The sequence below is a fragment of the Leptosomus discolor genome, chromosome 4 (genome assembly GCF_034619465.1).
Source record: "Leptosomus discolor isolate bLepDis1 chromosome 4, bLepDis1.hap2, whole genome shotgun sequence".
NCBI classification, from domain to species: Eukaryota; Metazoa; Chordata; class Aves; order Leptosomiformes; family Leptosomidae; genus Leptosomus; species Leptosomus discolor.
This window is the reverse complement of record NC_141394.1, coordinates 81,935,680-81,959,793: the sequence shown is the minus strand read 5'-3', so window position 1 is coordinate 81,959,793 and position 24,114 is coordinate 81,935,680. Positions and strand designations below refer to the sequence as shown.

The window sequence follows — 24,114 nt, the reverse complement described above, 5'->3', positions numbered from 1 at the left end:
CACTTGCAGGAACTATATACATATAATAATTTCAAGAAATACATACACTGTGTGTGAATATATATATACACCACATTATATAGACTATGTGTATATATATATATATATATATATATGCACATACACACACACACTCTATACAATACATACACATATCTTGAAATAAAAAACCCCACAGGGCAGAAGCGGACAGGTAGAAAAATTCTTTGATTAGTCCAAGCTAAAGAGGAGCAAGTCAGGATATAAAGAGCAGCTACGGTGGGGTTAAATCTGCTTATCCAAGCCTGCAGAAAGCACCAGATCACTGAGTAATGGCTCCTAAATATTTGAAGCCAAACAAATCACTCAGCCAAACATTTTCAATAGCCTCCTGCAGGTTCTCTGTCATCCAGATGAGTAACATTGACTTCGGTTTGACATTTCTGCACCAGCTCTCTTGTTTTGGCAGCTTTTCTAACATTAGTGCCGGAGGCCATTTCATAAATACAGAATATTTTGTCAAAAATAACGCGTAGCGTGACAGCGGCTCATCTAAAGCCCCGTGGTTTTAGCGTAATCGCGTCAAGGCTCCTTGTCGTCACCGCCAGCTCCGCTCTCACAACCCTCCTGTAAATAGGGCGAGCGTCCCTGAGCTCATTACGAGCTCGCCTCCATGGGATCGGTCGCAGGGAAACTACTTTTCTCCCTTTCATGCCAACATCAAAGAGTACTTGGTTGTTTCCTTGGAAGCGCCAGCAGTTACGCCAACCTGAAAGCGGCAATTAATGACTGACTATTGTCCTTCAAACGTTCAACACACAAGACATATGGACCAGCAGCAATTCCTTCACTCGGCAGGGCAAGCGGGTTGGGATCAGATCCGCGGCCGTTTTTACACCGGCTGAGCTCACACCATCAGCACCATGTTATTTCCAGCCCTGCTATTTTATATATTTTATACATTCTTGCACAGATTAGCAGCTACTCAGCAGAAGGGGAGGGTCTGTACAAAGGTGCCAAAGGAGGCTTAACATCAGACAGGAACGACCTCTGCAAAAAACCATGTTCTTGACAAAGCGTGGGCTCAGCGATGGGGCTTGTTCGTTTTGGGCGCTAATGCCGAGGTCAGTGCTACCAGCCGAAGCTCACAGCCCTGCGCCACTACACCCCTGTAACAAGCGATAAATCTTCTGGTTTCTGCCCTGTTTCTGGGTGCGTTGGCCTGAAATTGGCTCCCTCTTGGACTCAGCCTGTCCCATGCGCCAGGCCTGACATGCTGTCGCAAAAAGAGCTGCCGACCGTCCTTCTCACACTTTGCTGAGCCACTTGCTTGGGACTTCCCAGAGCTGCTCTGGATTTCTCCTACAAGATGGGCCTTATGTCCACTCGCAGATTCAGCCATCACCCTTGACTGCTGGCACATTCATTGCCCATCCTGAAGGGGACTAGGCTATGTTGAGAGCACGAAGGAGCTCAAAGACAGACAGTTAAGACCAACACTGGACTATATTTTAGTGCTAGGTGCAAGCACTTCCTTTTACTCTTCTATTCCCATTTCTTTGGAGCATTATGAAATTCAGAAAACTCTGTTCACCAGTTTTTACAGATTTTACAGAGAGTACCGAAGATGAAGGGTGATTGCGTTCAACAATCTCCCCCTTTCTTCACAGGTTAGGCAACCACCCATTTCACTTAAAAAGCTGGCTGTGCCTGGCTCCAAAAAAGCAGAGAATGACTTAACATATCAAAGCTTTCATTACTGGTTCAGAAAAAACATCCACCCAACTCAAACTTTCTCCAGCAGTGGCCACAAGCAGGTGCAGAGGGAAAAGCAAGAAGGCAGCAAGAAGAAATAACATCTCCTTGAAGCACCTTCCCAGCCTCCCACTGCTTTCAGCCAAGGCCGATGAGGTTCCTGTGGATTTAGTGATCTTCAGTGGATTTCTCCTCCGGCTGCTTGCTCTGTACCCTCTTGAACCAAACCGCCATCATCCAAGTAGACATAACAGATAAGCTGTATAGAGCAACAAAAAAATTGTATCTTAACTCTTAGCCCCCTTCCCTTATGCATACATATGCTAAATCTGTCTTAAAATTTCAACTTATCTTTATAAAAAATAATATGCAAGTGACAGAGTGAACACGTGAGTCCTTTCCTGGAAGGAGCCTGCACTCTTTAGGAGCATAAGTGGATCCTACTTCAGTAAGTAGGGCTGGTCACTGGTCACACTTTTCCACATCTATCCAAGATCCCAGATAGAGAAATGAGTCCTTATTACTTAAGCCACATCCTCTTGACATCGGACAAAAAGGAAGAGTTACAAATTAGGATGCTATTTTCTGGTGATGCAGCACTGAGTGATGTACTGTTCCTCCAGAAGGGCTGAGGATCTCACACAGAAAAAAAGCTGACCTTGAGAAACGGGCACATGGGATGAAATCCAACAGCACGGACACGTGGTCGTGCTCTTCTAGACAGGCTCAAATTTCTGCAAGAGCCTCAGGGCTCTGTAGCTGGAATGACCAACTACAAGAAAGACCAGTTAAGAGCATTGGTTGATGACTGGAAAACCATGAAGCACTGCAGGCATGAGAAATAAATGGGATTTTTAAGCTGTTTCAGGCATTTCCAACCTGTGAAGAAAAGTAATCACGCAAGATTACAGCACGACTTGAGCCTCTTGAAGTTGTTCTTGGTAGCTCCGTGCCCCATTGGCCTTGTTTAAAAACAACATATTAGGAAAAAACTATTACCTAGCATGAGTATCAATAAGATATAACTGCATAACACAGTAGACAGCCCGATAATCCAGAGGTGAAAAGCCAGACAGCTGAATGACTAATGACTGCAGACCCAGGGAAGACAACCCTTCTTGCCTCCAAAGCTAGAAAATAACCGAGGCGTGCCAGCACAACATTCTGGAGAGCCATTTGTGCTCATTATTGGTATGTGTTTTTGTCACTGAAATTACCTACACTGTGTGTCTTGCAAATTATCTCCACAGAACAGCATGTAACTCTGAATGAAAAACTGGAAGTAATAGATGAATGGGTCTGTGTTCTATTTTTTACCCCTTCTCTTGAGGAAATCTTAGTAGTTACTATAACAACCCTGGCCAGATCCCATCTTGTTTAGTATGGTAACAAACAGAAAACAAAAAAGCCCGATTTTGCTTTCAAAATTGCAGTCTTCATGAATTTCCTCTTTCAGCTCCATGGGGAGAGAGGGGAACTTTCTCAAAGAAAAGCGTCCTAGACCAACACTGCTGATGGCTCCCGAGGTTGACAAAAGAGCGGGACAAAAAGCGAACAGAAGTGTTAAACGCAAGGACCACACTGAGAAGACTCCTTTCGTGTGGCTTGGAGGTGTTCAGGTAGTTTAGCGAACAACCCACAGCCTCAACACTTCGTTAGTGAAAAGACACGGTCGCCTTGTATCCCTTCTAGAAAAGTCAAGCACGGTCTTTTAACCAGAGCCTCCAAAAAACAGAAATAACTTCACAGCATGCAACAGCTCCAAATGCCAACCAGCTCCACTCCCTGGCTTTTAGCACGATACATCATTATTATGATAGTTGATCACGTCTAAGATTACACTTCATTTCCATTTTAACAGGGAAAAAAAAAAAAAGAGGTCTGCCTACAAGGTTGTGCTCCTGTTTCAATATTTATTGTTGCTTGGTTTCTCTACCGCTATCTGTAGGAAGAAGTGTCACTTGAGTTTTTACACCATCACTTAAAAAAAAACGCAACCACAGTTTTTACTAGTATGTATCATTTCCTCCATACCCTTTTTCTCATAAAAACTGGAGCACTTCTAGTGGTGGATGATGGGGTCTCAGCTCTCACAATAGGGTGCTAGACAGACCATCTGCACCCAGAGGATGTTCTTACAAGCCTAAGCCCAGCAGCAGTGCCAGGGATCTACCGTGCTCAGCGATTCCCAAGCGCAAACTCCACACTTGGTGCTCCACCACAGCGGCCTAAGCCACGTCCACCTGGGAAACACCACCCAACAACGTGCCTTTGGAAAACGGCTCAGTCATACTGAACCCAGCTGGAAAACACCAGCTTTTGAACTACAGCTCAGGTCACTGAGCCCAGGAGCAGCGTGCAATGGGCTACCAGTGATCCATAAGCCTGGGTTTTATGGTTATGGCTGTGCTATTAAACAAGTTGGAGCCCGGGCATGAGCCTGCATCAGCGTGATCTCTGGCATAGTTTTGATTCAGACCATCCAGCCCTCTGCCAAGTGACTCCTGGTCACAGTTTGGGAGTTATCGTGGGGCAGGAGAGCTGCCAGCAGGCACCTTCTGCAGAGGAAGAGCACTCGGCTGCGTGGCATAAGCCACATCAGCTGCCTGCACGGCCAGAAACCACGACCTGACTCAGTCTGAATGAACCGGCTTCAATGCAACCCTGAGGATTTAGTGCCAAGAGCTAACATAACCTGTTCTGCCCCGACTGGGGCCGTTGACTCAGAAGGTCGTTGCCTGGCGTACACTTGCAGAACTACCTCAGCAGAACGTTTCAGTCTTTGTAGAAAGAGTCGCTGAAGGATCACGTCATTAGGGGCTCAGTTTGGCACGTCAAAGAAAGGAGGAGAAAGAACAAAACCAGAGGTGCCAGCAGGAAAGCAGCCCACATCACACCAAGCGGATGGCCCGCTCCAGGAATCCTTCATCAGCACCCCAAGACCCTCATGGCCACCACTCCAGCACCCTGGAGGGACACAGGACAACTGTGTTGGGTCCCACAGATGAATGCACACATGTACATGCCTCCACCCAGCACGTGAGCTCTTGTACTGATTGTTCACCTTGTCCTCCTTGCTCAAGGGCACACTGTTTCTGTCTGAGAGATCTGTGTCTTGTCTTCTCTTGGATCTCAACTGATGCCTACACATGGCTTAGAGCTGCCTCCAGAAACCCATATGTGCACATACAGACCGTAATAAGTCATTATGCCAGTAGCACTACAACATTACTGTTACAGAATCAACAGAAATGAGTCAAGTTTTGCATCCAAGGCTTTTAAGAGGAAATCCTGATGGGACAGGGCACGCTGGAACAGTTTGCATCCCCCTCTCCTCGTACGGGACTTGTATCAGGGTTTTGAGGCCGCATTAGCCCCGCGATGATCTCCTGCGTGCTTGCAAGTTCCACTGGTTCCAGGTTCAGACCAACGATGACTTACTGGCACGTGATCCAAAGCAAGAGTCTTCTGGCCACCAGCACCGCACACTTGACGTGCGATACGGAAATCCAGCTGTGCTCTGCCATCAGGAACTCAACAGTTTCTGATTTTGTCTCACCACTCTACGGATGATCCATACGGCAGACTTGACTCCAGCTGGCCCTATTGTATTGGATCTACAGTGACAGACAACAGGAGCCAGAAACTTTTTGTTCAAGTAGAGCCAGCAGATGTGACACTGAATAAACACAGACAGTCAATCTGCTGAGTAAGAAGGTATCGTTCATATAAATAACATACATCTAATCCTGCTTCCATTTTAAACCCAAATATGGGAATGCAAGATGCTCGGCGCGCTGCAGATTTATGCTTTGAACAATGAGATAGAGCAAAAGCAGATAACACACAGCCCCTCTGAGCTCAGGCAAATTCTTATTTCACTTTTGCTTTGAATTATTATCAGATCCACAGCTTTCTCCATGAAGAGCTTCCCACAGAGCGTTAACAGTCTGTCCAGGCTAATGTCAGATGGGATAAGTTAGCCTTATCAAAATATCTGCTGGTCCCTACTGCTTCTCCCGATGGACCTTAATTACGGAGCAATTAAAAGTATTATTCCAATCATTTTAACCTCACACATTTCAAAAACCGGCATTACACCCACTGCGGGGTTTCTCATGGTCTCAGCAACGGGACTTGTTGGGCTCGAACTCTGAAACGACATATTTCCTGCTTATTGGGAAAGTTTGCAAATTTGCAGCTGCCAAAAAATTATTTCATTAGAAAGCCAGTAATGATACGAATTAGCACACGAGAAGACCTCTTCAGAGGTTACCTGCAATATTGACACAAGGTGGGTGGCTTGTTTCACTATCATATCCACTCAGAAAGCAAGCAAAATTGGTAGGGAAGTTTGATACAGACAATTATTCTACCAGAACCCGTTAAAGATAAAACTGGAGGAACTGGCTTCCAACTGCCTGTGCCTCGCACAAGCACACCCTTCCTTTTTGCGAGTTCACAGACTGCAAAGCGTGGCTACAACGTCATCCAGTTCCCAGTGTGCATCCCTTGAGGATTAATGCTTAAGAACCTCTAAAAGACAAGGAAGTTTTTAATTGTGTCAAGAATTTGCTTCATTGAAAAATAAATGAGTAAGAGAGGACTGTCACTGAGTCTAATTATACTTGATATCACTGTGCTTGGTTTCCCCCACTCAGAGGGATCGTTTCATCCTTCCTCAAAACACAGCCACCAGCAGGATGCAATGATGTATCACATAGCAATTCAAAAAAGGATGGAGAAATAAAAAATATATATTACTACTTTTCCCAGCATTTTCCATGGGATTAACCTCCGTTCTCGTTAGAGACTCATTTATCTACTTTTTTTTTTTTTTCCTTCATTTGCTAGCAAGCTCCTCCAAGACAAACAGACATTTATTTGTTCCCCGAGAACCCCGGGCCTGAAAGATGCAGCCATCTGTCAGCGGGAAGGAGCTCTCCGTAAACGGCTGCTTTCTCATCAAACCCTTTCTAGACTTTAATTTGCCACCTAAATTATCAAAGGAAACCAAACAGCTTTTAGTTACATGTATACGCACGCAAAGTATTTTAAAGCACAAGATCAGATACGCAGAGCACAGCAAGTAGGACGATCAATAAAGCAGCTTTTGTGCTCCGAGAGGTGCTCACGTGTATTTTGCCAAGAGTCTTCTCTAGGGAAGGAGAACTCATGTGGACTTCATGAAATGTGCTGCAGAAGGTCTACCAAAGCATCACTACACATAATTCAAGCTCCCAAAGAAAATGGATGGAGGGCATTTCCTTCCTTGGAAAGCCACTCCTGAAGACCATGAAGTTCAGACCTATGCTTATTAGACCCCGCAGAAGGACATCAAACCTCCCTCGTTTGCTGAGGCTCAGTTTGGGGCCCAGAATTGCTTGAGGCACCCAGATCTTGACAGCTGACTCCAGGATAAAAATGGGCCGGATTTTGCTCTTTTTTCCCCTAGGTCTCACCTTCTTAGAAGAACCTTGTTAAAAGATGTGTGGAAACATGAAGTTACACCAGCTGACCACTCTGTAACCCCAACCTTACCAACCTCTTCCAAAACTTCTAACAATTTGAAAAGGTGACATCAGGGAGGTAGAAAAGCACGTGGCTGAGCCAAAGGAGGGATCGTCTCATCGAAGTTCAGAGCAGGTACCCAACTCACAGACAGCCAAGCCAAGAGTACGGACACCCTCTATATACAATGGAGCATGACGAGCAAGACAATTGCCCTCAAAGGGCAGAAGAGATTCAGCCCTTAAAAAGTAAGAAATTCACAAAGGAGGGGAAAAGTGAGCCGCTTAGGATCTAAAACCACCTGTTTTCAGTCTGGAACCAGAACTGCTTGTTCCTGGAGGCAACAAAACGGGTAGACAGAATTACAGGGTTTGGGTACACAGTGAAACCAGACCAAGTTGTAGTGCTCAATCTAAATTGTTTCATTATACTACCGTAACCATATGGATGCTTACCCCATCCCAACTGGGAACGCAGTGCCACCCTCTTAAACCTATTCTGTAACTGCAAAAAGTAGAACCACTAACTCAATCGAGTTTGCTCCTATCCCCCCACTTTGGAGATACACAAGAAGTAGCTTTGAGAATTCCATATTTTTCCTGTATTAATGTCACTGTAAAAACCAACAGTTTGGGCCCACATTGTGCACAGTGGGTTACCCAGCTTAAAAAAAATAATAAACAATCTACATACATACACACACTGTAGGCTTCAACAGAGATTTGAGGAAGGTGAGGATTATTATTCGAACATGGAAACATTCCCAAAGGAAGAGAAATTTTAACTAAACAGAACTGGATGGATGATCTCCACCCAACAGATTTTTCCTCCAAAAAGAGGAAAAGAAAACAAGCTGAGGCGTAACAAAATCCACCAAAAAGACGAGCAGAATCACCTGCTCCTGTCCCACCAGAAGAACCTCTGACCAAGTGACCTCAACTCAGGACCTTCCTGGAGCCCAGGACTTGTGTTCATCCTCAAATATCCCGAGCACATCCCATCCCAGACATCGTGCCCCAGAGCAGCAGGCTGGAAAGCACCCGCTTATGGAAACCTTCCAAACACCAGCTCGGCAAAGCTCTCTAGTGCAAATCTGCCTGGTGAGAGAGGGGCGTTTCAGTGTTTGTCTGGATCCATTTCCGAGCCTCAGCTTCCTCACTGTCCTCAGGCGTTCAGTTCTCAGTGTGTGATAAAAAAGGACCACGACGGTCTCCCCCCTCCACCACCCCATTCCCTTTCGCATGCGCCGTATCCCCTCCTTCCCTCCAAAAAGCGTCACCAGATAGTGAAGGCCCTGTGCATCCGTTTATGAATTTCAGAATCAAAATCACGAAAATACATAAAGAGACCTCACAAAGTACGCACACACGCAGCCGCACGCTGGAGGACTCCCCACGCTGTCGAACACGCGCTGCCCCGCGCTCCACACGAAATCTCTGCTAAGGTAAGAGCAGCACCAAGCCTTTAACGCAGAGCGTTGTTTTCATTCGGGCATACGGGCTGCCATCCTCTTTAACCAACAGCTCCAGCATCTGCCAAGCGCGCTGCATCCTCGGGTAACGTCGTGATTTTCATCCCCTTTTATCACGACACAACGCCGCCCCTTTGGAATTGCGATGGTTTTTTGGAAGCAGGTCAAGGGGAGCTCCACAGCGAGGTTGGTGGCTTTTGAGAGTTGATCTCAGACTTGACCCGAATCTGTGCTTTTACAAGGGAAAGTATAACCTTCAATTTGTCGGCGTAACTACAGCTGCTTTGTTGTCTGCTGTTCTCTTGGGCACACGCACAAAAGGTACCCACAACGAACGACACGAGACAGCTTAGCCTCACAGTCTTGAGGAAAGCTAGCTGACTTAAGAAGAAACATTATTTCAAGTTGCATCAGGTCTTTTTGCCTCCCACTGTCACAGTGTGTAAGGAACTGGGCTCAGTTCAGCGCTAGTTCAGGTCCCCGTGTTTGGAGAATTGCTCACACATATATTTTGATCTTACACTACCCCGCCCCCAAAAAGAAACCAAAAAGAGAAAAGAAAAAAGCAGCTGCCCTTCATTGAAAGCAAAATCCTAAGTTTTCTGGCCAACAGGCACCATTTAAGATCATGAGCAGAAGTATTTCTTCTAAAGGATTCCCCACCACTATCAGCCCCTACTTTATGCAAGCAGAGAAACGCAATAAAGTTGGACAACACTAAATGACACATAAACGGGCCAGAAACCCCAAAGCCTCTTACAAGCAGGGTAATAACGAAGGAAAAACTACCACACTTGTCTCAGAAAAGGTTTTCTTGAGTGCAGGCACTGAAAACCTGCGGTGCGAACCCACCCAGCTCACTTCTTCCACCAGAATTAATATTTGCTCTCTCATCTACTCACCTGCATTTTTTTCCCCATGACCACTTGTAAGAGTTCTCCTTCTGAGAGGACCACATCACTGGCAAGTTTGGCTGAAAGCAGTTCAGGGTCTCACCAGCTACTAGAGGGAGGTGAGAGACTGACGGGTGTGGATTCACTGGTGTCTAATAAAAAGCAAGTTTCTGCTACAGATTTAACCGAGCTCAGTTGGGCAATCAATCAGCTGTGAGACACAAATCCACTGGAAACCTGGCTTCATTACTTCTGCTGTTCGCAGAAGAAATTGTTTTCCATCTAAAGCTGTCTAATAAACAGTACATTCAGAAAACAAGGTGCGTATACATTACCTCAGTAACAAAGAGGGTGCGCGGATCAATGATGTCCAAGAAGTGCCTGAATCTGCCATAAAATGAAGTCTGGAAGAGAGGGGGGGGAAAAAACAAACAACAAAACTTATTCAGTTAGAAATTGCCTTTCACCTGCTGCAGAGAAAGGTTTTATCTCCTCCACAGAACCGAGCGGCAATTAAACAATAAAGCCGCTGTTCACCGGTAATTTGTGATGGGGAGTCTGAAAGGAAAAGATGAGGACTTGGGCCCTGCTCACGGCAGCGTTGCTATCAACAGGATACCAACGCTGATGCTTTAATAAAGGGATACTATCAAGCTGCTAAAACACCCTTTACTTTTTCCCAAAAAAAGTCCCCATGGGCCTCCTGGGAGATGTCTGAGGCCGCAAAGACACAACGTGCAGCTCCCGACCCCCCGCACCGAGCAGCGCCGCCGCAGGAGTCCCCACCCCACCGTGTCTTTAACCCGGTCCCTGTGCTGCTTGTCCTCCTGCCCGCTAGCACCCATCTCGCAGGACCTGCAGCACCACAGGGGCCCTGATTTTGGGGAGAGACCAGAGTGAAGAACCTCCTCCACTGCCAGAAAACACATTTTCAAATGCTCTAACAAGAGTTTAAAGTCTCAAAAGGGAACTAGTAGTTTCCTCCTCGATAGGAAGAACGAGAAAGGTAAAAGACGAGACTACGTACAAACCCAGTTTTATGTCTTACAGCTATTGCAGAATTGCCCAGGCACTAAACCAGGGCTGGGTTTCATTGTGCCAGTCCCTACACAAACCTGGAGCAGAAGGTGGACTGTGAACCTTAAAAGAAACCATAACTTTATGGTTTGGGCTTGTTCTTAGTGGCACATTTGGAAAAAACCAACCTAGACGTGCTTGCGTAGGGATAACGCTGTGCAAAAGCTGGTGAAGACGCTTTCACCGGGAGCGGGAAAAGTGCCTGAAGGACCAGAAAGGGACTCAGAGAACAGGGAACAGTCTGAAAGAAAGGGGAGATGTCTGTGAAACAGGCTGGCAGGATTATGGGCAGCTCCGAAGGAAAGGAGAGCAGTTTTGACTCAGTATTTAGAGAAAAATAAATGAAAATACAAACTGAATTTAGGCAAAGCCCAAAGCACCAGGACCATGCAATAGTGATGTATTAAGAGCACTCAGGATACAGGTACATCATCACTCAAATATCAGCCTGGATTCTTTCACCTGGATGCAGATGCAGGCTGAGTGTCAGAGAGCTTCTGCAGCCTAAGCCCTCACCTGGACATCGGCAAAGCCAAACAGACACGGGGCAGCCTGGTCCAGCGGCTGCTTTCTCTCTCCCCTGGCTTCTCCCCAGCAGAATTTGCAGCCCATCGTGGATGCAGAAAGGACACAGGTCATGGACCTCCACGTGCTCGTGACTCTCGGGAGCCCTTTGCCCTGGGTGCTCCCCAGCCACGTGCAGGCAAATCGTCTCTTTTGGGGTTTGTAAAGCAGAGGCGTGCTATAAATAAAGGAGTGGAACATGGATACAGCAGCGAGAATGGCATTTAATCACAGCCTGGCATCATTTTATGAAACATGCTGGTTCTTCACTGCTGAATCCATCCAGCACAGAGAAATACCAACACTACTGCCCACTTATTCAGGCAGAAATCCCTCTCTAATGGCAGTTTCCAGCAACGCTGCTGTCCACCACCTCGTGTTGTGACACCCCGCTCTCAGCTGCTGACAAAGCTCTGCTGTTCTCTTTCCACGTTCTGCACTAAAAAAAGAAAAAAAAAAAAAAAAAAACCCCACGACTAAACAAAATCACTTCACATAACTTCAGGAAAAGAGCCCGGTGGTTTTTAATTAGCGTTGATTTAATTAACACTAATTCTGGTACTTTCCAGCTTTTGCGAGCTTGACGTTCTGCCGCCTTACTTTTATTTTCAGTGTCAAGGTCTCTGCGGATGCCACTGTCCTCCACGACACCACGGCCCGGCGCTCGCCAGCGGTGCGGGGAGCGACACGACTCACGCACGACTCGCTTGGCCGCCGTTCTCCCGAGCGCTCCCACGTCCCACCGTCCCTCTCCCACCGCCCGTCCTTCCGCGCTTGCTCAACGCCGAACCGCAGCAGGAGAAATGGGAGCAGTTGTGAGCACAGGGGTTAAACAAGGACAGAAGGGGGGGGGGGAATTTTTAAATTTAAGTGGTCTTTATCGTTCTGCTACGCGTTTCACAGCGAGAAAAACAGTATTAAATGGGATTAAACAGAACATCAGTATTTTACACCCAGTTTACAAAGGCGTAAGTGACAGCACGAGACACATAGAAAGGGGAATGAGCACCTAAGTTCACACGGGCGTGATATAAGCGTTATTTCAGATGCACGGATCTACATTCGCAAAGCTGCAGAGGCTCTCAGGAAGCCAGTCCCGTAGCCCCGGGCTGTTGTCAGGCTCAGGTAAAGCACTGGCCTCCTGCTCTGCTCCTCCTCGCCTGGTGCGACCTCAGCGGCACCCAACTAAGGAGATGTTGGAGCAGCTCAAACCCCTCCTGCTGCAATGCCCTTCCCATGCCCCCTCCTCCTCTCCTGCCCTGGGCCAGCGCCGACACTCACCCGGCGCTGCGGCCGCCTGATCGGGCAGCTGAGAGTGCCCAAAGCCTGATCCTCAAACGTGGGATTTGTTTTCAGGTGGTGGCGTGGCCCGAACCCCTTCATTCTGCGGTCAGACAAGCCCCAGGGTGAGGGCAGGATCATTTGTGAGGGACCTGGACTCCCATGGAGCTCCACAGTAAGGTCCAGAGCAAAAAATAAAAATAAAAATAAAGATAAAAATGCCAATTCTACCATGCAGAGCTGCCAACCATTCCTTCAAACGCTTACGGCCAACAGTCACGTCTGTAAGTACACACACACACAAAATCAACCAGAAATGCTGCAGCTCAGTAAGGGAAGCAGTGCTTTTCCAGTCTCACAGAGCTTAAAAGATCTGTAGGAAAAAGTCTTGGGGCTTTCCGAAGGCCTTCTCCAAGAAGGATAATTGCTTTATCCTCCTAGCCTTCTTTCTGGGGAAAAAAATACATCTGAATATAGAGGCTAGGCTAGGAACCAAGAAAACAAACACGGACAAGCAGCAGGCGCTGTGCTATGGGCTTGTGAGGAGATGACGGCCAGAGCGTCTTTTTCTGACGCCACAAGGCACTTGGTGGTGCACAGGTCACCTACGGCCCATGGCTTGTCTGCCAGCACACGAGACTACTTCAGTGCTTCCTTCTTTCAACCCCGCTTTTGAAAAAATAGAGACATTACCCTCTCGCTACCGCTTTCACTCAAAGAAAGGCCAGTGGGAATGTTCCTCCCTAGGCTGGACCACAAGGCAGAAGCCAGTTCTCCAGAACATCTCTGACTATCAGGGCTGCACAACGAGACCAGGCGGGGTCTCGAGTCCACCCTCGCTCCCCGAAGGCAGGCAACGAGACCCAACTCATCGGCTGTGGTTTCCACTTTCTTTTTGCATTACCATGAGCTCTCTAAAATGCAAGTACCTAAACAGGCTTTGCCTTCTTGCTCTTATGAGCCACCTAAAAGTGAAAAACCCCCTCTTAAAAGTCTCCCACGAAGGGGATCCTGGTGCTCAGCCACCACCCAACCTTTCCAGCAGAAGGGCTATTGTCACCCTGAGGCTCAACGTCCACCACGGCGACTGAAGCCAAAATCTGCCCTGCTCTCTTTCCCAGATCCCAAAAAGTAAACAGGGTGAGCTGCAGTCCCAGGACGGCGAGTTATCCTTTAACGCGTTCCTGATCAGCTCGGCACGCTCACAGCTCGGCTCAACGTCCCTCATCGCCACCAGAAGATAAGCCATTAACCTCCTTGCTCTGGTGCTTCTAGTCCAAGTTTCTTCAGACGAGGCAACTGCCTTAAACCTCACTCACTCCCGCGTCCAAAATTTTTGAAGAGAGCAGCTTTGTTACTCAAACAACTGGAAAAAAAAAAACCAACGACATTCTAATCGGTAAAAAAGCACTTTCCCCATCCTCCTTCTCCCTCTCACGTGCATGCAAGCTGGGCTTGCTCGCAACCAAAAAACCCGGGGGGGAAAGAAGCAAATAAAGCTCAGCCTTGGATGGGGGAGAGCAACATGAAAGCAAGACGAGTGGCAGAGTGGGATGGGTGGAAGTCCCCAGTTCTACCTCTAAACCATCTCCAAGTCCGTTCATGGTGCCACACCTCATCTCATGAGAAGAAAACAAAACAAAAAAAACCCAAAACAGCCCAAAAAAGCAGAGGAGTATGAGTCTGAACAAGTTTTGAGGCTTTTTTTTTTTTTTAAAACTCTGATGAACGAGAACCTCATTTTTCCACCACCAAAGCTCTCTGTCTGTGGCCTCTCTGAGAAGCGCATGAAATGGAACCACACTCAAACCCAGAGCAAAGTTGTCTTCTTGAGGCTGCATCCTCACGGCGGGTTTCCCTGCTCAGCTCTCCTCAGCAGCAGTGCATTTACCACGACTGTACAGCCCCTGAGCAAAAAAACACCCGTTGTTTTTACTGCTGTCCAGCCACGGAACTCTGTGGTTTTCCTTTTCAGATAACTACGGAAAGCTGCTTCACTGCTAGACCTTGCTGGTTGCCTTTCCATCATCCAGGTCAGCTCCTGCTTCCTGGGTTTAGTCTCCTGACTAGAAGCCCTCAGAATTTTTTTAATTAAAGATTGGTATTTGTTTTCACATAACTGTGTGCAAAACAACAGGCAAAAAAACCAAAAAAAAAAACCCCCCAAAAAAACCCCCAAATCCTAATAATTCAGAGATTTAGGGGCAAATTAAATCAGATCCAACTGCTGCATCTCAACTGCAACTCAAGATGCCTTCGTGAACACAACCACAAAACTCATGGAACTAATCAGGATTTTGCTCACCGAGCCCGATTCAAATACTCCCCCGCAAATACCAAGTTTCTACAGAATAAGTGGGAAATCAACAGCCAAAACGCAACAGACTCTTTTGCAGACTGACCACAGACAAGAAGCCTTCCAGAAGGGCTTCTTGGGCTCGAACGAACTGAAAAAAAGGATCAGTTCCCACAGTGGGACTATGAGAACTCCTGAAGGCACCAAAGCAGCAGGTAAAGCCAAGCGATGCAGCGGGCGCTGACCTGACCTTCTCGGTTTTCCTACAGGACCTTTTGGCTCTGCCAAGAGGAACGGAGAAGCCCTTCTGAAGGAGCTCATTTAAAACCCTTGGAAGAAGTAAATTCAGAGACATTTTTCTCATTACTTGCTCTTTATTACCAAAAGAAGCTATTCAAAACTTGGTGTTAATCTAGATCTTACCCGGCACTGCCACATCATAGCGGGGTTTCTACAGCAAAGCGACGCCTCATTGAAAGCCTCAGCCTCGGAAAACAAAGAGACTGACCTCAGGTGGAGCACAATATTGCAGTTTCTAGTTTTTATACTTTTCTTCTTTAACTGCTTCAAGTTCTGCCACTGCCAACAAGCTTTTACTCCCCTGGGTTACGAGTGCTTTCTTTTCGAGAAGATACACAAAGCAGCCGGTGCTCTTGTACGTAAGAGAATTATCGCAGCAAAATGGTGCTAGAACAAACTCTTGGGGTGCAGGACGAGCAGGGAAAGGCCAGGCCTCGCGGCAAGTACTTGCCCACGGCCCATACTGTAAATTGTTATACATGGAGAACGGCCTTCTGCAGGTCGTCACGATGGAGCCCCCTGTCACTCCTGCAACTCAGACGGCCAAAGCACTGCTCAGCCCTTCTCCCGCCAGCTACCGCCTTGTCCCAGGCTCTGGCAAACACATGCTCATCCCTTAACTCATTACTACAAATTCTAAGAAGAGGGAATTTGATTTTACTCATCTTTAAAACACAATTTCAGTGCTAAACCAGCGTTATTCACCGTTCCTGCGTGTCTTCCTTTGCTGTACATCACACAGGAGACGCTTTCTTTTCCCCTGCCTCCTTCTGCCCCTTTCTCCATCACTCCATGCCCCTTATCATCTAACAAGGGGAAAGCCAGGTATTCCCCACCTCCCTCCAAGTTTCCAACTGGACACACCAACTCTGCATCCATCCAGCAACCCCACAGCCGTTCGGGGAAGCGAAGGGGAGGATCAAGCCCCGGGGCACAGCAACAGCCAGGCACTGCTCGCTGCACCAGCAGCCCCACGGCACTCTGCAGTCAAGCAAAGCCAGATTTAAGCAAGAATTCAGGATGGTTCCTTTTTTACCAGGATCATTTCCAGCCCTGGCTGTCATACTCATGCAAGGGATGGAGCTCGCCAGACGCCCAGAAGTTTGACCTTCAGCTCCCAAATATCCATCCATGGACTTTCTCACCGTTTTTTTTCCTGTAACATCTGTTGTAGTAAATGGTTATCTGGGAGAAAACTGAATAACACAATTTTCCTGTGATTAATCGCGGCTATTTTGGGACTTCTCACCAGCCTGCAAGCAAGATGAGGTTCTGCAAAGCGGCTGGGAATACTAATTCCCTGACGTGGCACAGCAGTTCATGTGAGCACAGGAGCACCTTCGAGCTCCAGCTCATTGAAGGGGCTGTGCTGCAGGCCGTGCGAGCTCCAGGTAAGAACTAGAAGGAAACTACTCCTTGCAGGCTCGAGAAATTCGGAGAAGGGTGGTGAGAGATGGGTAAGTGACCACTAGCAAGCACTTGTTTAATCACCTCAGAGAGGGCAAGTATTCCTCAAAAGCGCAGGGAAGAAGAAAAGGCGAGCAGGAGGTATGCACAACTCTACCAATTTAATTACAATGCGATTTTAAAAAGGCTTTAATTAAGCCAGAGCAAAAGGCATGCAGACTTGGGGAGGGGGGGGGGGCGGGGAGGTGAGCTAAAAAAAATCAGGCTTACATCAGCTTTAAATTAATTAGGAAGAGAACTAAGCTAAACCAAACAAAATTACGAAAATTCAAGTCGTTGAGCAAGGGGACTCTGGCAAGGTAAGGCCGGAGGGCAGAGCTGTGCAATCGCACACCCACTTGCAGCCCAGCTCACGCCAAGTTTGGGCTAACGCTACGGACTCTCGGTGCTTTGACGCTCTCGATTTGACTTTACAATATTAAAGGACCAAGAGTCTGGCCAGGAGTCGCTCCTGCATCTCAGGAACTTCAGCCACCCGCAGCGACAGGTCTGCTGGGGAACGCCAGCACAGCCAGGAAACCTTTCGGAGGGGTTCGGTGGAGGAGCAGGGGTTACATCTTGTAGCACGAGATGAAAACTCCCCATTTAAAACCCAGTCCTGGCTGATGGAGACTTAAAATCCAGTCCTGGCTGATGGAGACTTAAAGAGGCAACGGATGATGGCTTTTTGGGCAGGTTCTGTGAAGGTCACAGATAAGCATCAACCCCCAAGGTGTCTGTATTTCCTCTTCTCTGCAATTTGCCTTTAGGCAGGACCCAATAGACGGCACAGGATAAAGAGTAGCCTCGTTCAGCGACAGCAAACACCTTTTAGCGACAGCAAACACCTTTTAGCGTACGCCAACCTCATCTCAAGCAGCTTGTACACACTGGGCTGGGCCTGCACAGCCGAAGCAGTTACGAACCAACCTGAAACATCCTCTGCAGCCTTTTGAGAAAACCCCTTCCCCATCATGACGACTCTTCGGGAAAAAGGAGTTTCATTCGCTCTTTTTTTTAAAAAAAAAAAAAAAAAAAGTGGAAAATAACACTGAGCAGCAACTTCTGTGTCAACGTGACAACCCAGCTCTGGTTCCTCCTGCTACCAGGGCTGTTGGCAGGCACAGTGGGCAAGCCACAAGCCACTATCCCCCAAGAGGGGGATCTAATCAAAAGCTGTGTGTTATTGCAAGGGTTATCTGGGACAGAGGAGGCACGGGGTCGTGCTTCAAACCCTCGCTGTGCTTTAAACTTACCAGATTAAAGTACACAAAGAGCAGGAAATAACGAGTTTTAGCACTAATGTTCTTATAAGACATTTCTGAGACTAGCACGTGTCGAGTTCCAACATTTAAGATACCTGCAAGGTCAAGCTCTGACAACAGCACATCTCTAAGGACGCTGTTAATATCGCCGCCCCAGAAATGGCACGTTTGGCCAACGGAGTAAAACATCCCAAGCACATCACGTACCCCACGACCGCCTGTACACGCTGAGCTGTTCAAGGGATAAAAGACGTTTACGGCTCTGGTTTGGGTTTATTTCCCTCTCCTTCCCCTGAAGGATCTAAAATCTGTGACTTTTTTATTTCCTACTTCACCAAGAGGACAAGGCACGCTCACGAGTCCTGCTCGTTGAGACGATCGCCCTCGACTTCAGCTAGGAAGGAATTCAGCTCGCTTCTTGTTCCATTTCCCCCCGTGCTTGCAGTCCTCCCACACTAGCCAAGACCATCTCATACTACTTTTTAGAGGGCTGGCCCCAGTAAAAACACCAGAGCTTAACTGGTGCTATCTTCCTCCAGCAGCCAACGCCCCTGGTTAACCATCAGGCGCACCCACATCTCATTTAGCCCCTTGCTGGAAAGGTTTCCTCAGCTCTTCTGATAGAAAAAAGTGCATTTATTTAGCCCAGGGTAAATGTCTGGGCTACAGGCAAAGACCCCAGAGCACTGAGAACACAGATTTAGTGCTCTGGCTCTAGAAGAGAGAGCACTTAGCAGATCCTTAAAAGAAAAAAAAAGGAAAAAAAAAAAAAAAGAGTATGCATAACAAATTAGAACTGCTCCTCAGAAAATTAAGCCCTTATCACACATTCTCAAGCCTGACGTCCTCATTTCTTCTTTTACCTAAAAATAGCCTGCTTCCATAGGGAGGCAGAGGCTCTTTCCTGCAAAGAAACAAACAAAAATAAAGGTGACTCGACAGAACCCACTCGCCTCAAGAGGAAGAAAAACAAGCGAACTGCAAAGCAAGGGAGGGGAAAAGGGGAATTTAATAACCCCAGGAGGTGGGGCTGGGGATGGACGTCTCCCCGCCCGCTGTCCTAAATTCTGCTCAGCCACTTTCCAAGAGCTCTGGGTCACGGCGGGGGAAGGAAACCACCGTGTCTCCTCTGAACCAAATCCCCAGGCAGCCCAGTTTGCTCTCTGAGGTTTTTGTTCCGAACACACAACTTTTCCTTGTTTTCCCCTGCCTCTCTCCCAGACCCAGTTTTAGTCAAATCTCTCCTTAAATAGCCCCAGACTTGCTCCCAGCCAGCATTTCAGAGGAAAAGTAAACGCTGTCATCGCACGGGGGCTACGTCTAGAATTTAAACAACCACCCCAAGCGTCACTAATCCTTTCCACAACAAGCAAGACATCCTTTGTCAGCCGGACCGCTAAAGCTGAGATCTTATAAACAGATAAAAACCTGCAACAGGCCACGGAAAGAATGGGAAAGGCAGAGAGCTGCTGGGGAAAGGCACTGAGCAGCTGATAGAAAAGGATCGTGGCGTTTAAGGTCCATCGACCCCTCGGGCTCACGTGGGCGATCTTCCCCAGTGCTGGAGACCAGTTTGATAGCAAACACCAAGGTCAAGATGAGGTAAATAAACGACCATGACTGTCTGACCCAGAGATGAAGGACCTCGGCTCTGCCAGGTCGCGTGGTGGGCGCGAGCCCGTGGCTGCAGCGCCGATGGGGCAGGCTGCTGCTGCATCCCAACCCCAGCAGAGCCAACCCCAAGATCCCACCAGGCACCCTAAGCCCTGGCAACACTCGAGCCTCCCTTGCTCTGCAACCCCACCACGCTGCCGGATCCCAGAGCGGGCTGTCCGGCCGCGCTTCACACGTGGGCAGACGGAGCAGGAGAAAGCAGGGGAGCACAGGGCATGAGCCAGCACCACAACCCATCCCACAGCTCCCACCAGACCCCCACGCTGCTTTGCAGAAAATTTTACAGGAAAGGAACTATCAAAGAGAAGGGGAGCGACTTGTGACGCTCGGCGTGGCCCTCTGGCAAAGCACCCCCAAAGCATCCAGTCCCAAGGGTGCTCTTGCTGGTGGGCAACCCTCACCCCGGACCTGAGCTGCACTGTAAACCATCCAGCTCTTCTCCCAGGAGTGGCAGCGAGGAGAGAGGACGTCTCGGCTCAAACGCGCACGCAATCATTAACATCCTGCCATACCCCTCGAAACGTTTTCTAAATGTTGCTACAAGTGACAGTCGCTCCTTAATGAACAGAACGCACCGATTCTGTGCCTGACTCGCTGCCAAGTGTGCCTCGAATCATCTGTGGTGTCTAGAAGGGAGTAGCGTCTCCTCCTCCTCCTCCTCTCCTTATTAAAAAGCTCCGTCTCCCCAGCCTGAGCATCCCTCAGCTCACGCAGGCAAGCAGGCTCCCGGCACAGGGAAGTCACCCCTTCCTTGCTGCAGGGAAACTCTTGCTCCAAGGAGGTCCCCTCATGACCTCCCATAGGAAGAGGCACGTAGATCCACCACACAAGGGCTGGCCCCCCCCAAGGGAAATCGGCAACTGGACTTCTCAGCCACCCAAACGAGTGGCTTCGGTCAAGCCAAGCTCTGCGAGCTGCAATTAGCAAGTCAGATGGTTGGCAAAAAGCGGTCCCATACAGATTTTGTGTGGATGGTGGGAAGAGTCTCCTTGGAGACTGCCCCAATGGAGGGGAAGGCGGGGGGAACACACCCATTAACCATCAGACTCCTGCTACTCATTCTTGATCTGCTAATTGCAACAGCTCATTCCCCTCCAGAGGGGCCCTACCCAGCTCAAGAGTGACTGAAGGAAGTTTTGTGAACTTTGGCAGCCTGACACGGCTCCACGAGAACGAGGAGCGGTCCTTCTCGGCTGCGCCGCCACAAGGACCCCGTGGAGCGCTTGGGACCAGAGGCTGTGGAAGGCGGCAGCGGCGACGAGCTGCTCCGACCCCTGGCCCCGCTCTCCTCCCCTGGGGACGGCCGCGGTGGGCCACAGGCCTTCCTCGCCATCCCCCAGCCATCGGGGACCGACGACGGGGCCGCTCCGCCTTGCGGGCGCCTCTTCCTCCCCTCACACGTCGTCCCAAACCACGTTTCCTCGGCAGCCACCTCAGCCACCCCACACGACGCCGTTTCACGAGCAGCAGCTCCCGCCCAGCCACCGCCCCGACACCACGGAGGCGGCCGAGGCATCCACTCGTGAGCGGCCCTGGCTCCCACACCCACCCGGTCCTCCCCACCGCCCCAGGCCCTGCCCTGGAGGCCCCGCTCCCTCCTGGGGCAGCTTCTCACCTCCCTGCAACCTTGGGCTCACCGCCACGCCCGTCGGGGCAAGGCCCAGCCCTCGCTGGGGGTCCTGAGGGACCCAGGTTCAGCCCTGTCCTACCGGGGAGGCGGGGGGGAAGGACGAGGCCGTGCCGTACGCTGACACCCGCGACCCCCGCCCAACCCCGCTGCCCTCCACGGCGGACGCGGGGCTCGAACTCGCGTCCCTCGCACTTCCCCCCCCCCCCCCCCTTCGCCCCCCACCCGCCCTGAGCCACAGGGGCACGGCGGGACGCGCCAATCACCGCCCGCCGCGGGAGCCGCCGCGGGGAGGGGGGCGGTGGCTCTGAGTGACAGCCGCGCGGCCCAACGGCAGGGGGGCTGCGCACCAATCAGCGCGCCGCCCTGCAGGAGGGCGGGGGGGGGGGGGGAAGATGAGACGGGAGCGGGGGGGGGGGGAGGGGGGTCTCTCCTCACGGCGGGGGGGGGGGGTGGGGGAAGACGACGACGACGACGCCGTGCGGGAGGGGCGGGGGGGGCAGCTCCCGCCGCCGCTCCCTGTGTCCCCCTCCCCGCTCCCTCCGCCGGCGGTACCTGCTCGAAGCGGGGCTTCCCCAGCTGGAACGGGGGATAGTCCGCCGGCTCCGCCATCCCCTTCGCGCGCCGCAAGCGCCACTTTAAACAGCCTCCCCCGCCGCCGGGCCCGCCCCTTGGGGCGCCGCCGCGCTGATTGGCCGCGGCCCACCGCAGCTCCCGCGGGGCACGCCGGGAGATGGAGTCCGCCGCTCTTTTCCCGGCGCCTCACGGGAGGCGGAGCCTGAGAGAGAGGAACGATGGGGTAGGGCAGCCCCTCCCCCCCCCGCCAGCCAATGGGGAGGGCGCGGCGGCGCGGGGCAGCATGGGAAATGGAGTCCGCAGCGAGGAGGGCGAGGCCCGGGGCACGACGGGAAATGGGGTTTGGCGGGAACGTGAGGGGAGCCCCAGGAGGGAGGCGGGGGCGGCGGAGAGACGGGGCTGTCCCCGGGGCTGGGGGGGGAAACCTTCGACCTGCCCCCGCCCAGCCATTGCGCCAGCTCCCCCTGCCCAGGCTCCCCGCCTTTGAGGGAAGCGCGAGGCCCCGAGGGAGCAGCCAAAGGGTTTGGGTAGAGCCGGGCCTCCCGACAGCTCCCGCACAGGGTGGTCCCGCATGGCGTCAGGGCTCTGCACGGCCTCTTCCCTTCCCTCGGTTGCCGCTTCTCCCTGTCTGTTCTCCTTTTTTTTGTGAAATGACGGTTGAATGTAGCAACGAGCAGCGATGGCGGAGGCAACCGGCGCCGCCCAGATGACGGAGCTCTGTTCTTCCTGCCCTCAAAGCACGTACGCCTCGTGGCGCGCGTTTCTGGCCGCTTTGCGAGGGGCTGACTCCAAAATGTCCTTCCTTTTTTTTTGAACAGGGGTGCTGCTTTCTCAGTGACACCAACACGGCAGCCAGAATGCGGGCGGTGATAGAGGACGCGGGGGAACGTGACGCGGAAAGCAAGATATTTGCCTTAATTCTGAAATTGTTTGAGCAAATACAATAGCAAATACAAATAGCAAGGTGATAGTGTTTGTTTGAGAAAGGTGAAAGCCCAAAAGCTTCTGAAAAAAACCCCTCAAATTCCATCATTTCCTTATGGAAATACATATGCTTACTTTGCTGGGAGCCTAACAATTGCTATTGGCCTTCAAAATACATGATTAAAAACAAAGAATAGGAAACCTGGAAATAATAAGTTTACTTTGATGCAGACTTATTTGCCCGTTTCCTCGGTGTTACGATTCGTGGAGATGAAGGCAAGGTCATGTGGGGCTGGGGGCAGCAGAGGTGGGCATGAAGCGATCTCCAGAATCCTCTTCTCTAGATTAGTGGAATAAGAGGTGTCTGGCCCTTTGAATGCTGGTGAAATTGTTTGGAGGATTAGGATCGATCCTCCGAGGAAGAGCAAAGGGCCAGCAAATAGACTGGGGATGGGGATGAAGCAGGAAAGGCAGGAGGGGTGTAAGAGGAAGGCTTGGCACAGCAGAAGTAAAGGCGACAGATTGCAGAGCAGGTCAGAAACAGATTTTTCCATCTAAGGAGGAATTAGACAATATACTCTCAAAAAAAAAAAATCCCTTATTTTTTTGCTATACAGGGAAAAATATGACCACCACAACGTTTTGCTGTGGGGGTGCTGCTCTTCTGCCTTGTGGACGTGGTGCTAACTTTTTTTCTGTTCTTTTTCCATCTAAAAAACCAATTTCTGGTTTTTAGGCTAATTCACCGCAGATCCCCTTCACTGAGTCACCAAATCTCCTGCAGTTTTGGGTAGAAAAGGGACAGAAAAGGGGCCTGGTACAGAGCCTTGTCATCTCCGAAGCGCTTACCCCACTGCAACTGGCCGCCCGGTGGGTGAGAGGCTCCCTGAGCTCCTGCCCGGGTAGGGGGCTCGTGCCGCTCGCCGCGCCTCGTGCTGTCACTCTGCCTGGCAGCAGACCGCCCGCCGCCTTACAGCCTCAGCCCCTCGGCCATGTTTTCTTTCTTGTCGTGTCCCTCAGGTGAGGTGGGAAGAGGTGAACTGGGCTTTACCGGAGCTTTAAGCTGCCGCGGAGGCAGATGCTGTAACACACGCCCCAAGACACCCACCCCTTGCACCCGCACGAGATAGGAGCTTCCCCTAGAACAGAAAAACCGTCATTTTCTCATTTCTTTTTCCTTTTCCTTTTCCTTTTCCTTTTCTCATTTCTTTTTCCTTTTCCTTTTCTCATTTCTTTTTCCTTTTCCTTTTCTCATTTCTTTTTCCTTTTCCTTTTCTCATTTCTTTTTCCTTTTCCTTTTCTCATTTCTTTTTCCTTTTCCTTTTCCTTTTCTCATTTCTTTTTCCTTTTCCTTTTCTCATTTCTTTTTCCTTTTCCTTTTCCTTTTCTCATTTCTTTTTCCTTTTCCTTTTCCTTTTCTCATTTCTTTTTCCTTTTCCTTTTCTCATTTCTTTTTCCTTTTCCTTTTCCTTTTC

General features: G+C 49.8%; 1 protein-coding gene across 2 annotated transcripts in view; it reads right to left on the bottom strand.

Moving 5' to 3' along the window:
• Window positions 1-21,751, bottom strand: part of SFXN5 (sideroflexin 5) — a 100,713-nt gene extending 78,962 nt beyond the window's left edge. For both annotated transcript variants that reach the window (XM_086463959.1, XM_086463961.1), the window contains exons 1-2: window positions 21,695-21,751; window positions 9,945-10,013 (exon numbers count right to left, since the gene is read on the bottom strand). In XM_086463959.1, the coding sequence (XP_086320085.1) occupies window positions 9,945-10,013; window positions 21,695-21,751 (126 nt within the window). The remainder of the gene's footprint in view (window positions 1-9,944; window positions 10,014-21,694) is intronic.
• Window positions 21,752-24,114: the final 2,363 nt, after the last annotated feature.